Source organism: Hippichthys cyanospilos, chromosome 4 (assembly GCF_059441005.1).
Source record: "Hippichthys cyanospilos isolate Australia breed blue-spotted pipefish chromosome 4, RoL_Hcya_1.0, whole genome shotgun sequence".
In the NCBI taxonomy this organism is placed as follows: Eukaryota; Metazoa; Chordata; class Actinopteri; order Syngnathiformes; family Syngnathidae; genus Hippichthys; species Hippichthys cyanospilos.
In genome coordinates, this window is record NC_142372.1 from 12,970,564 (window position 1) to 12,984,789 (window position 14,226).

Consider the following 14,226-nt stretch of genomic DNA (forward strand, 5'->3'; position numbering starts at 1 on the left):
GTTGTGAATTTGTCGGCCACTAGATGGTGCTGTACCCAAGGCTTTCCACTGCAACGTTCGCCATTAAATGGAAAGCTATAGGGAGGAATAAAGATGGCCACTTGCGCAAAGGCAGACCTCGTCTATATTTGTGGCTGTCAAACAGTTTACGCCACGCACCGCTTCAAAACATATTCGGCTTTCAAAATACCACCATAATGACGAGTATTGTTTTATTCTTAACTTAGAAAAAAAGATTTAATGATTTTGAATTTTACTTATAAAGTACCAGTCAAAAATTTGGAAATACCTTCAAATTCGAATGGTCTCACATAGTAAATAGGTTAAGAAAAAAAAAAAAATCAATTCACTCTTGATAATGCGCAGCCATTAAAGGAAAGTCATTCTTGGTCAAAAAGCATCATCCAAATCACAAGGCTGACTGAAGAAAATGTGCAACACTTATTTGAGCAAACAGTGCCTACTTCGATGAATTAAAATGACAAAACATGTCGTTGGTATTAAGCGGAGACCTCACAATTCACATTTTGTTGTGATTAAGAATAGATCTCTCCATTAACATTTCTTATATTATCAATGATGTATTTATCTACAACACAGGAAATGATTAACTAATGGAAAAACACTTAATTCAAGGGTGCTTCTAAACTTTTGACTGGTGTTGCATTTAATTAAGTGATTCTTTTGCATATCTAATGATAATCAAACCTTGCTTTGAGAATCTCTGATTAGAATCTTATTTCTGTTATCTTAAGATAAACTTGTTTTACTTAACTCCAATCTTATTCTGGGAAATCTCCACTGTAGTCAAACAACAGTCTTACTGGCAGGCGAGCATGAGGGTGTGACTGTTATGCTGCCACAAGTTCTCACCTGCCCAAATCCTAAAGGTTGCTGTTGCTGGAATGAAGGGGTGATCTTTTGGGAACAGTTGAGGAGAGGAGTGGAGTGGTGATGATGTCGCCCAGATAGGCCTCTCCCTTTGGACTGGTATGAAGACTCCAAAACTGAGCAAGAAGCGAGGGGAAAAACATTTCATTTCTTACATGAATATCATTTGTGCAAAGACAGAAGAGCAAAAAGCACGTCATTCCTAAAAGTAGATGACATTTAACAACAATTGTGGCAGGAGGCTTTATCACTTGTTTGATCAGCTTCAAATTTTCACCATGGTGGCACCGGTTGCACTGAATGTGATCGCTACGATTAAAAATAGACATGCTTGTAGGATCAGAGAGGAACTGGTAACTAAGCCCTTTCATTGAGCTTATAGTGAGGCCAGATCATCAGCTATAAATATAGCTGGTCACCCTGGAATAGCAAGAGCTGTGCCCTTTTATGTGGGGCCACAGTTGCCGGCTGGAGGTGGGACATGACTTTGACATGAAAGGTGATACGACTGAATGATTTCTGTGAAGGATTTACATAGCAACCTTCCCTAACCCCAACTTTAGAATATAAAAATAGTGGGTGGGAGTGTTAAATAAACATTCACATTGATGTCTCACTGGCCACAGCTGTTATAAACCCTACTCATGGCGAGTGGAAAACCTTTTTTTTTAACAAGTAAATAAATAAAATATTCAAACATTTGTATTGATGACAGCCAGGAAATGTGTTTCCTGGTAGACATCCATGTTTTGAATATTTCATTCGAAGCAAATCCCACTTGCCATGTGTAGCTTTATGAAGCTCACAACCACACAGATAAACAGGCTAGCAGAGTGTAGAATTAGATTATTGGCAGAAAATAAATATTCATTCCAGAGATGGGCTCAGTCAGGTCACCCATAATCACCTGGGAGAACCTCTTTGGCCGACTAAGATGGCGTAATCCCAGGCCATGTGACCTGTAGAGCAGACAGCAGCAGTGATGACTAGACTTTTGAGCTATCATGACCTAGCACTTGCTGCTCTCCTGTGGGGCCAAGTAAGTAATCCAGTGGGCATTACTCTCCAAACTATATCAGCACAGTTCTACATCAGTCAGTTTTACGAAGAATAATAAGATCCATACTAATGCATTGGTGAAGCACTGGTTATCATGTGGTTAGCAATACCTGCATTGCCAGGTGTTTCACAGACGCCTGCGTTGTTGTTTTGCACCCTCATCGGAGGCACTGCTGCCGTACGCACGGCTGGTTTGCTCGGCTCGGTTTCCAGGGCAACGCATGTCATACGAGGCTTGCAGTTCTGATTGCTGTTTACGATGTAACGTCGCTCGGGGAAGGGAGTGTTGTTATTGCCGTTGGAGGCAGGTGAAATGTCCACTGTGTCGCACCCACTCTCCTGTTCGTCATCAGACATACTGTAGGCGAGAGGGGAGAAAAAAAGATCATTGCCAACACTTATTTGGACAAATACCAAAACTGTCACCTAGGCTTTCTTATGATAGCATGTATTGATCATACGTGTTGGGATGTTTGCAAGGTGATGCGCTGGACTGCACGGAGGCTGAAGAGCTGGTGCTGAGAGTGCTGTCGGGGCTGCTGAGGGAACACACTCTCTCCATGCTAACTGTGCTCTGACATGCCTCGCAATCTGCACTTCCTTTACATCTGACGACAAAAAAAAAAACATTTACAATTGAGCCATGGCTCTTTTTGCTCAAGGGATCTGTCACTGTACTCACTCCGCCAGCGAGTGCCTTTGTACGCCCTCCTCTTCATCACTACTGATACTGATGACACTGACAGAGGGGCTAGTTAGCTCTGAGATCACCATGGCGTGCCGCTGCTCTTGCGAAACTGAAAGGTCCTCGCAGTCTGGCTCAACTTTACAGCAGTTGTCGTCATCCTCCTCTTCCGCCTGCTCTGTTTCTTGCTCCTGTATAACAGCATGCCCCTCTTCAGGGCACCTAGCTTCTTCCCCTGCTGCCTCTTCCACATTCTTTGCTGTATCAGCCATCTTTGGGGACTGGCATGGTAAATTTTGGATATTTGTGTTTTGGGAAAAGCTGCCACCTCTGTAGGAGGAAGACACATCACAATGACATCATGGAAAAACAACATTAATTTAGTTGAATTTTCATTAAAATGTTTATTAACTTTTATTAACTGTTTATTAACCAGCAGAGTTCCCTATAATTGCCAGCCATTTTATAGTCTTTGCTGATCTTTCAAGTGCCATGGAATATTGTGTTTTATAATCATCAAACAAGCCCAAATTAAATTTGCTCTCTACTTTCATGAGAAAAACAAAAATTTTTTTTTAAAAATCTTTTTCTGTTCTTTAGTAACCAGCAGTAGAACATGGGTGGATTACACTAAAAACACCGGTTTCTGACCCAGAATCAGAAAAAATGCTAGCTTGTTGAAAAACAATCATGTTAAAGCAGAACGGTGATTTATTTTACACTAAAAAAAAATTGTGACACCCCAAAATATAAAGCAACAAAAAAGAAAGGGCTGTTTCCAAAAAATGTAGTTGCAAATAAACAACGGGTAAACACGCAGAGTGACACTGATTGATGACTTTTTTTTTTTTTTTTTTTAACGTGGCATTTGCCATTCACCCCATGAACTGCGTAATCTTTAGTCATGATCATAGATTGCATGACGCAGAGTGTTTTTAATAGTCTGGTTACCTTATGTAGCACCATAACGGGCAAAAGAATACCAGCACTTCTCAATGCGGTGTAGTGTATCTGCTCTTTTTGATTATAATGAAAAAGCAACTCACTTGACATACCTGTTGGTACAAGGCTTCGCTCTCTTATTGGCAGCAGGCTGCGGCCACACCACATGTGCAATGCCAATGTTTATTGGCTGGTGGGCGGGCATGGTCATTTGGTTGGTTAGGAACGGCTGAGGGTGGGCAATCATTGAGCTGTAATGGTTACCATGGGTACGCACTTTCCTGCATTAAGAAAACAGAACATTGCACATTGAGCCAAAAGCCTTTAGCACCATTACTGACAAAATGGTCTCGGTCCCAAAGGACACGCATATGACTCACTGATCATTAATATTCAAGGGAGACAGATTTCTGTGTCTGTGTTGCAGCGCAACCGAATTTCAGAAGATAGAAAAAAAAAAAACCATTTAAAAACACTTAAGCTAAAGACATCCTTGCTCTATTATACAGTATGATAGTATGTATCAAAAATGTTTTAAAACAATTCATCCAACATATGTCAGATTTAGCTTACCCCCAGTCACCCACTCTCGGTGGGCCCGCTACTGCGTCAGATGCCAAAGTGGTTGGCGGTGGGGCAACTGATGTCACCTGCTGCCAAGTGGGCACTAAAATCTGTTGGGCTCTGTTCGACCAAGCCTGTTCAAGTGCAGAGATCCATAGAAGGTATTTATCTACAGCCACTGATGTTAATCTTCAAACACTGTTTTCATGTAAGTTACAAGACCTCCACATTCCAGCGTCATTGACTCTGATTTCATAAATGTTACTGTGTTACCTGCGTGATAACTCCTGGTCTGATTTGGATGGGTTGGATCGGGGGTGCTTGGGTGACCAGAGGCACAGAGGCCTCCATTCGAACAGAGTAGCCAGCTGGTTTCACAGTGTTGGTGGGTATTCCTGCAGGGATAACATACAGAATACTTGGTTAGCAATGTTTCAAGGAACGTGGTTCTAGTGTCTCTCCAAAAAAGTGCAATGGGATTCAAAACATTTTTTGAATAGGCATTACACAAAAGTAACTCAAAATGAATCAAATGAAACGTACTACCCATGAATAATTTACATTATCAGTACAATCTGTGCAGGAAGTAAGTGTAAAATGTATACATCCTACCTTGAATGGTGGGGGGACATAAAATGAGTGCCTGTTGAAATGAATCATTGGCTCCAAACTGTCCACTTCCTGGTTGTAATGGTATTCCGGGGTGCAACACCGAAGGGGCAGATGGTGCTAATGCCTATTAAAAAGAGGAGGAAAAAAAGGACGGAACTATTAAAACTGAACCACAAAAAATAATATAACTGATTTGAATAAAATTTAATGTGATAAAAAGAAATCCCTTTTTTGAGACGAGTGGTGCGCACATGGCATTTAAAGCAGCTGCCTCTGCTTCACTACTGATGCTGGCTAGTCGCAATAATTACATTTACTGGATACTGAGAATTGGCCTATATTGTTAAGCAACAGCTTTTGTGTGGCTGCACATGATAGTTAACACAAGAGCCATGCGTCATAAGGTTAAAGAATTACAGTTTAAGTCCCTATTAGTGGTACAAATGTCACTCAACATGGTCTCCTGGGGTTAATTAAAAAAGCTACATCAAAGAGGGGCCTTGGATTTTAAATGCAAATGTCCGGCTTGCAATGTGGTAAGAGAGGAAACTTGTTTATAAAATCTTATATACAGAACAAATAGTTGTATTCTTCGACTACCTCATCGAGTAAGAACTAAAAAAAAAAAAAAACCCTCTTATGTTAGCTGCTTATTCCGAATTTATGTCTTTAAAGTTCATAATTTTGGTGGACCGAGACATCCTGTAATGGGTGTGGATAGCTTGCCACACTCATTGCACAAGCGACAGCTGGAGTGCACTACTCTGTATGAAAAACTTTGTAAAAGCCTTAAGTTAGCAGAGGCTATTGGCTTTTGTTGGAAGCACAGATGACACATTACCTAACAAATCTAGCTTCAGAAAAGAGGTACACGTATAAGGTAGTGAGGATAAGGTAGTCAACATGGGTGGTGTATTTGTGTTTTGTCATGTGTTCACAGCTTGAGCCACATGCACAGATTCACACACTTGTAATTCAGAGTTTGCACATTTTTAGACTCTTGGCTCAAAATCATACTCTGCATAAGCTCAGCCTTACAAGAGGGTGGGGGGTGCAGTAGTTCAATTGGACATAAGAAACCTATCTGAATTTTGAGCCTCGTAGAAAATAGAGGATGTAAAATTGACTGATTTTACATCCTAAAATTGACTGATTGTTGAGCTACAACATTTTGAAGATGAAAAAAAAAGTTCCATGTTATTAACACCTAGGAAATAAAAAAATGTTGTCCCAAAATTTATGTCTGCTATTTTATGTTTTTGTGTTTTTAGATAGCATTTGTAAGGGTCACTGATTTGAAGATGTGTATCACAGAGTGGGACTGACGAAAAAAGGGTCAGCTCCTTATTTCTCCTCAGCAACAACAGATTTGCAGCGTTGCCATGACCTCAGCAATGTGACGTGATTTTGTTGCCATGACAGCAGAGCTACAACGCAGTTTAGATGGGCAAATCTGCTATTTTGAAGGCAATAAGGGCAAGGAGATTTTATAACCCAAAACATTTTTTCAATATTAGCATCCAAACACAGGGAGGAAAACAAACATTTTCACGATCGTTGCATTCATTTTGGTTTCAATAACTAGGGCTGAACCCTGCATTACAACATACTGTTTTGTTTATTATCCTAAATAGTCATGTGATTTATAGCAAATACATTCTTAATGTCATTAACAACATTAGCATATTAGGCCCAACCCACTCTGAAGCCTAATCTCCATCTGGACCATTCAGTGTAGAGCAGCGTTCATTAATAGATATAACCACTTGAAAATTTGTCATCAAACATTTGACACAAATGCAACCATTTCTCAAGACCATTGAATAAGGGTGCCTGAAATACTGTATTTCATGCATAACTGGAACCATTAGTAGGATCTGAGAGGTTTTTGACAATCGAGACAGATATACGAGCAACTAACAGTCATTGAGAAAAATGTTTCGTTCTTTAAAACCGTGATTAGAACAAATGTGATAATGTTTTGTCCTAAAAAGACAAGGATTAAATTATACAGAATGTTAATTACCAGCTACTGTAGAGTAGTTGTGAATTTGGGTATTTGTTGGCCTATGTTGAAATGTAGAGACCTGATTCAAACATACGTAGTATGTTATTCCAACAAAACTATGACCCATTTTGAATGAAAGACCATGAAGTCTAGTAAGACAGATACTGACAAGCATTGTCATGTAAACTCTTCATAGCTTACTTGAGGGTGGACAACAGTCATTTTGTTGAAGGGGTGGTTAACTGCGGCTGCAGCAGTAGCAGCTCCAGGTCTGACAAAGGGCCCCTTACTCCTATTGGCTCCTTCATACGTGTTTGGACGGGTTGAGCAAACATCCATGATGTGGAAACATGATTTCACACTGTATGCAAGAGACAAAGAAGTCAAAATGATGTCCAACCTCTAGTCAGGTTTGCAGAAGTTGAGTTTTAGTGGACCTACTGGTTGCTATGAGGGAAGTCGAGCAGGTGTTGCATTGTCACGAAGGGGTGAACAAGCGCTTCCGCGGGGGCGATCCTCTCCTCTGCATCGATGAGCAACATTTTCTTCAGCAGGCTCACAAACTCCCGGCGGTCTGCCTTCTCTGCGAGCAAGTCGCTGCCTTCTAGATTCATTACCAGGTTCACCTGGAACGAAATATTCAGTCAGGTCACTTCTTTGGCATTAATGTACACTTCAAGTAATTGCAATACTTTTGCAATATGGTAAATATTTCTAGAAATTATGAACACTAACATGGAGAACCACCAAATTTGTCTGAAAAATAGCAAAATAAATGTGTTTTCAGTTTCTGGACGCAAGACAAGTAAAACCGAAACTATTAGTCTAAAAACTGATTTTGTGGTGACACAAAGAACAGCAAGCATCTGTCTGAGTTTCACACAAGAACAAAGAAGAAGGAGGTGTCACATGGTAGTCAAATACTGTGGTAAAGCATTTCAGAGGGTTGTGGAAAGAGCACAGCCAAGCTTGTACTTCCTTTCTGGGTTTACAGGCAAGCCAAGAAAAGACCTACGAAAGCATATAGTCAAGCCAAAAACGAAAAAAAAGAATCCTACCAAGATAAAAACTTCATGTCACACGCTATTGGGCCAACAAACCTAATAATATATGGAACGTTATTTCAATAGTTATAGACTTTTGTCACTGTTTTAACAGAGAGGTGAACTTGAGTGCTTTCGACTGTATTTTATTGCCATCACATGAGCCACATCACAGAGCGATCAACATCAAATCAATATACCACTATTAAAGAAAATCATATTCAATTACTGATTAAGTACGCTAATAAACAGCTGATCATTCACGCTGTCAATCAATAAGGCAGGAGTCTCCAGCGTTTGCACTAAGTTAGTATGGATGTGACACATTCAAATGCAGTCAGACATTTCAAACTTAGACAGAAAAAAATTGAGAGCATCAAACCTTAACTGTAAATGTATGAATTATGTGCAGGATGCTAATTGTGATTTTACTGTCCATACACAAAGTTGAATTGCTTCCATGAGTTGATGCTCCCTTAAATGGTTTTATTTGTGTATTTTTCTGATTTTCCGTCAAGCATTTCTTATTTTTGGTTTCACCTAAACATTTTCATTTCAGTGCATCCCTAATTAGCACTCACGGTTAAGTGTAAGGTTCCTGTCTTCTGAATAAAGGATGACCTTTTTTTTTTTTTAAAAGAAATTCAGACTCTCATTAACAAGATGTGTATTCAGATTAGCTTTCCACCTCTGCAAATAAAGAACTGCATCCTCTTACTTCTTTGGAAGCTTCCTTTTAGAAGTCAGAAAATATGAACTTACATGCACTATGTCATCCAAACAGCTGAAAATGTACTTCCTCGCTTCCTTTGATTTCATCCCCGTCTCTGCCTCATGCTCATCTGTAGACTGTGGAGACAGAATATGTTTAGTAGTAAGGTGTCTTGGAGTTAAACTCTAGCAATTTCATTGAGCGCAGATAAACTGTTCACCTTTATTCTCCAGACAGCATAAGACGAGTCCGACTCTCTGCAAAAGAAACGTGTCGTCTTTGTCCCTGCATGTAGTAAATGTTCTCCAGGCAAACCTTGTGTCTGAGAAATATAGCGAATCTAGTAGGGCAGAAAAGAGGAATGGGGAGAGAAAATCAAACCAATAAAAAAAATAATTCTATTGATATTGTCGTGAGCAATCCAGTGAGCGAAATAACAACAACATTCATTTAAACTCCACACACAGCCACTGCACTTAAGAGTCATTAAAAAGGTCAACAAAAGTAACATCATTCTGTAATGTTCCAGACAGTCTCTTCAGTTTCTATCCGGGCACTGCATCATAGACCTGGAGGACTGCAGTTCATATGAAACTGTTAAACCTAAGTCTTTGCATGTTAGCTGTGATAACAAGGTCCTCTTGCGCTAAATGCCAGACGTTTTCCTAGGTAATGATGACACTTTGGTGCGCCACACACACACATGCACACACAGGTTTATGCCAGGACGCCAGTGAGAAGCCTTGCTGACGTCAATCACACTTAAGTGTTAAGGACAACACGCATTACAGATACAGCACTGCAAAGAAGCATGGAGCCACATATTGAGAGAGATGTGTCACACCATGTCAATCATTGTAGTGCCAGAATACCCCTTAATATGATAAAATCCTGTTATGTCACACTATTTGCATATGCCAGTTTGGCCAAAATTAAATGTGGCCTTGCTAAAACCTTGGCTCTTGGGTATTATGTTTTGGAAATTGAAAAACATGACTAGAAGTTGTTTAGAAAATGAGAATGACACGGGGGGAAAAAAACAAGACTATAAAGCAAAGTTTCAAAAAACAAAAAATAAATTGGAACAAGGACACAAAGACTTTATTGAACAGCCTCCAATAGTATGCTCTGAATATACGAAGATTGATGTGCATTATAAACCGGTATTTGTAAAGGTGCACATAGAAAAGGCAAAATACTAAAAAAGCCTTAGAGAGGTGGAAATCAACTACATTTTTGCAAAGTTCAAGACTGTGTGGACAATCTAATTTCCTGCAAGGTTAAATCTATTAATATTGAGAGAATAAGTTTCATAGTAGAATCAATCAGTGTATAAAAACTTAGCATTCAATAACTCCTTGAACATCACAATACATAACATAAAAAGCTGTGATAATTGAGTAACTAAACATTTAGCATCTGAAAGCTTCCTGCACTGTAGGCCCTGAGAATGTTTGTGCTGGCATCATTTAATGTGTTGAACTCTGATCTAAGTATTTATTGAGCTCAAGCTTGAATGTTTGTCTGATCCTGGGGTATAAACAAGCAATGTGTCTGTGTGTGGGCAACAGACACAACTTATGTCCATGTTGATATGTCACAAGAAATGCCTTCATTTGTTTATGATAAAAGTAAAGATAGATTAAGGGAGCTGAGTAAAACTCTTTTAATGGAATAGAACTATTTTAATATTGAAAACTAGAATACTGTACTTGTACAACTTTGAACCCCTTATCAACAAATCACGTGTTTTTCTCACGTTGGCCACTAAAATTAAAAGCTAACTAGGCTATGTAACATAGGATGAGGAAGGTAAGAGGGGTGAGGGGAGTATGGCTCTGAGTTATAAATACAATATGCTGTGTAAGATGGAAACAGACCCCTAGCAAAAAGATAAGTACAAAATGGAACGGAAGGAGTGGCCCCAGCCAGATCCCCAACGTGGCAAGTGGATGACACCTCGCGCCAACAGGCAGCTGCCTGACTGTGGCCTCCTTATTTTAGTCAGCTTACTGTTTAAGCTGCGCATTTTACCGCAAGAGAATACTGAAATGACAAATGCTTCTTTTGTTGATGCTATTTTAGTGAAATGCTCCAAATTCAAAGACAAATATACATTTACTCGTAATACTCAAATAGATGTTTTAGACCCTGCGCATGTTTTTCTTTTTTCTTTTCTTTCTTTTTTTTTCCAAACAAGACTTTTTTAATAATGTACAATGGTAAATTAAAATTACTGTACTGTACAGTACTGTTTTCTCTCTGGGAACTGTCATGAGACAAGATAGCAATATGTAAACTGTAGGTAATTGGTGAAAGGCAGTAGGCAGGCTCTGAGAATATAAGAAATCCTGTAGGGAAAAGTAGCAGCAAATTAATTAGTCAAGAGCTGCACCCACTGAATGTTTGTTCCGATAATTCCACTGGGAACTAAAATATACCATGGGACAACAGGTTATAATTCTATTGTATTCTAAATACAACAGAATTATGTTCCAAACTACTAATGACGTTTACAAATGCTATTTTATACCCCCCAATAAAAATTAAAAAAAATATTAAATAATAATGGAATAATAATTGAATTATTATAATAATAATGCCAGGTAGTAGCAGCTTTTTCTGCTAAGCCCACATAGTATGAACATATTTGTTGTGGATCTAATCCAGCCACATTTAACATGAAGACCGTTTCTGTAATGTCATTTTTACTTTGAAGTTTTTGCCGTTACATTTGATAAACCAGTCTGTATTTCAAGTCTCTTCACACCTATTAGCTTGCTTCTTTTTTTAGCCCTTCTCACATCTCTTATTTTTGGCAACATTCATCCAAGCTCATCTGCCCATCTGAGACTTCAGACTCCAAGGAGTCTCTACATGAAGTGAGGATGCTCTCCCTAAATATTCCAAAAGCAGCTTTATTAGATGCTGCTGGTTAATGCAAAAAAAATAAAAAATAAAAAATAGGTTTTCATTTTGAGACCTTGTGTTGTTGACTGAGGTCAAATCTGTTTTAGAGCTGTTGAGTGATTTCTCCTTCCCCTGACCCGGGATTAAAAAAAATGTATAACGATGTTCATAAAAATACTTCATGGGCGTCAGTGAAGGGTGCAGGGAGACTGTGCATCATCAGGTAGGGTGCAGTATGGCACACAGAGGCTTTGCTAGCAGGCTTTGAGGGGATAGGGAAAAGCAGCTCAGCCTAAGCCCTGATCAGTCTGGTCCCCGAAGACATTGTAAGGGGTCCATTGGGACAAGTAAAAAACATTCCTACCCTTTCCTCACTGGCACCAGGTGACTGCTAAATCTAAACCTTTTTCCTTTGATAAAGAATTTGAGAAAGAATGTATTTTCACTGTTTCTAATAAAAAATGGTCTGAGGTATTTAAATAACCACGTTTTTCCAGTAAAAGACGATTGTATTTAGGTCGGAGCTATAATCCACCTCATCACATCTCCCAAGAAAGCCTGCATCATCATTGCTTCCACAAACTTAAAGGTTTTTTTTTTTTTAATTGCACATAATGGAAAACAGAATCAATGTGAAGTTTGACATTGTGTGAACACTGGAAAAGCAAACTAAAGAAAGAGGAAAGTAAGGGGGACACAAATGGAAAGGTGGAAAAGGGGAATGTGAGACACATTCACAGTGTAATGTTGGCTTGGAGAAATGATTCTGGAGGAGAGGTAGGGGAAATAACTTTTTTGAATCAGAAAGCAATCAAGGTTGCTTAAACCATTGGAGGGGGGCACAAGAGTCAAGTAAGAAGGAAGTCAGCGTAAGCAAAAAAACTGTCACACGAATCTGGTTGCTTACCTGGTCATACTCCAGGGCCCCAGGGTATAGGGGCCAGCCCAGGAAAAGCTCAGCTATCACACAGCCTAGGGACCACATGTCTATGGCTTCACAAAATGGCAATCCCAAAATAATTTCTGGAGCCCTGTAGATAATGCAAAAAGTATTACAATCACCGGACTCTATTAAAAGTCATGTCATCAGGAAAAACATTCTACAAAAATAATTTATGGAGCCCTGAAGAAAATACAGTAAGAATTACATACATGGGACTATATTAAATATCATGCCATCATGAAATTACTAACAAAGACTAGCACTGGGCAATCTACAATAACACAGATTTCAAATTATCACATCTCTCATTGGAAATTGTTGTTTGAAGATGATGCACATTATCAATGCGTATTATCATAGAATTTTGTATGATGGCTATAAAATGGGTTAGAGTGGAGAAATAGCATTAAAAGTTGAGCCAGAGTGGCAATGCATGAGCGGGCCCGGCCAGTGGGTTAGGAGGTCGGCCAGGCTGGGATGAGAGCTTGGATGGTGTTAAATCTCCTCTTGCCTAACAGAAAATCAGCATTAACATGTCTTCATTTAGTTGGGGACTTCTTGTTACTACAACTGAAATGGTGATAAGGAAAAAAAAAAAATAATAATAATAGTATTGTTTTGTCTGACTATTCTCAAAGATGAAAGTAGTGGGCATTTAAAAAAGCAACAGGAATTGTTTTGATGTAGTCCAAAAACAAAATTCAAAACGCGCTCTTGTTTTGTGTCCTGGACTGCAGTCAAGAAAACGTACCCCAAACAAAACAATTTTTATCATGTGATCAATACAAAACGTATCCCAAATCTAGGTCAGGCAGAAACAAAATACAAAATAGCATCGGAAAAGGGCTAACAACTTCTTTTTCCATCAGATTTCAAGGAGGATTTGCCAGTGGATAAACTACTCTTGGGGTTGTGACAAGAATATGCTAGTCAAAATAATTTTAAAAAAGCAGAAAAAGATAGGAGACAAACAGTCTCCGGACCATAATTGCCTCATTGCCCTCTGATGAAACCAAATCCATTTACCATCCTGAAAATATGCTGTAGAAACAGAGATGTCACTGATTTCTGTGGAGCGCCATGACTCCCATCCAATACTCAAGTCAATATATCTTATGGCTGAGCGACATGGCTAAAAAGTGCATCACAGAGTATTCATTAGACATGGGCCTGATAACGACACATAAATGACAGCGTGTCTGTCATGTATGTAGCAAGACTATTTTTGTTCCTCTTTACAGAACTTTAAGTGTGGCTGTTATCTCACACTCCAGTTATAGCCCTCTCATCCACCCACCTGTGTCCTGTCAGGGAGGATCAATGTGTTAGGTGGAATCTAACCTGCAAATAAGGGCGTCAACACACAAGGGAGGAGTAATATTGTTTTGTGCTTACAGCAGCCTTACAAAGCTAGTTCACATAAATAAAAGTATTTTTGGAGACACAGGTAGACATATGATCCCACATGTGAGTCCCTTCCCCCCCAATGGAAGCAGGCGGCATTTTTACACATTGCTTGCACAGACTGTGCAATTCCACACACCAACGTTTAGATCATTCAGCATTATTAAGTGGAACACAGGCAGCAGTTGCAATGTGATCGAGCCTAGGCCTTGGATTAAGGGTACAAGGCTTTGGGCGTGTGTGACCAAAGTAAACCGCTTAATGTGCTGACATGGGGCCAAAGTTAAAGAAAGATTTTTGTCCCAGTTCAGATGTACTTTGTTTTTTCCGCCCTGGTACAGTCATTACACTTTGAATGGAAATATAATGGACCTATTACACTCCAATTAAGCAGAGTGTATACATCATATCATTTTACGCAGGGTAATGTCCCAATGGGAGTATTTTAGAGCT

The 14,226-nt window shown here is 39.3% G+C and overlaps 1 protein-coding gene across 3 annotated transcripts in view; it reads right to left on the reverse strand.

The window, feature by feature from the left end:
• hipk3b (homeodomain interacting protein kinase 3b) overlaps positions 1-14,226 on the reverse strand; it is a 34,866-nt gene that overhangs the window by 5,730 nt on the left and 14,910 nt on the right. The window contains exons 3-16 of one of the 3 annotated variants that reach the window (XM_088412612.1): positions 12,334-12,457; positions 8,737-8,856; positions 8,567-8,653; positions 7,203-7,387; positions 6,963-7,122; positions 4,754-4,877; positions 4,415-4,536; positions 4,151-4,275; positions 3,691-3,858; positions 2,633-2,965; positions 2,412-2,558; positions 2,061-2,308; positions 1,799-1,850; positions 874-1,007 (exon numbers count right to left, since the gene is read on the reverse strand). In XM_088412612.1, the coding sequence (XP_088268738.1) occupies positions 874-1,007; positions 1,799-1,850; positions 2,061-2,308; positions 2,412-2,558; positions 2,633-2,965; positions 3,691-3,858; positions 4,151-4,275; positions 4,415-4,536; positions 4,754-4,877; positions 6,963-7,122; positions 7,203-7,387; positions 8,567-8,653; positions 8,737-8,856; positions 12,334-12,457 (2,129 nt within the window). Of the gene's footprint in view, positions 1-873; positions 1,008-1,798; positions 1,851-2,060; positions 2,309-2,411; positions 2,559-2,632; positions 2,966-3,681; positions 3,859-4,150; positions 4,276-4,414; positions 4,537-4,753; positions 4,878-6,962; positions 7,123-7,202; positions 7,388-8,566; positions 8,654-8,736; positions 8,857-12,333; positions 12,458-14,226 lie in introns of all 3 variants that reach the window. The other 2 variants (XM_088412610.1, XM_088412611.1) reach the window with 2 other exon arrangements.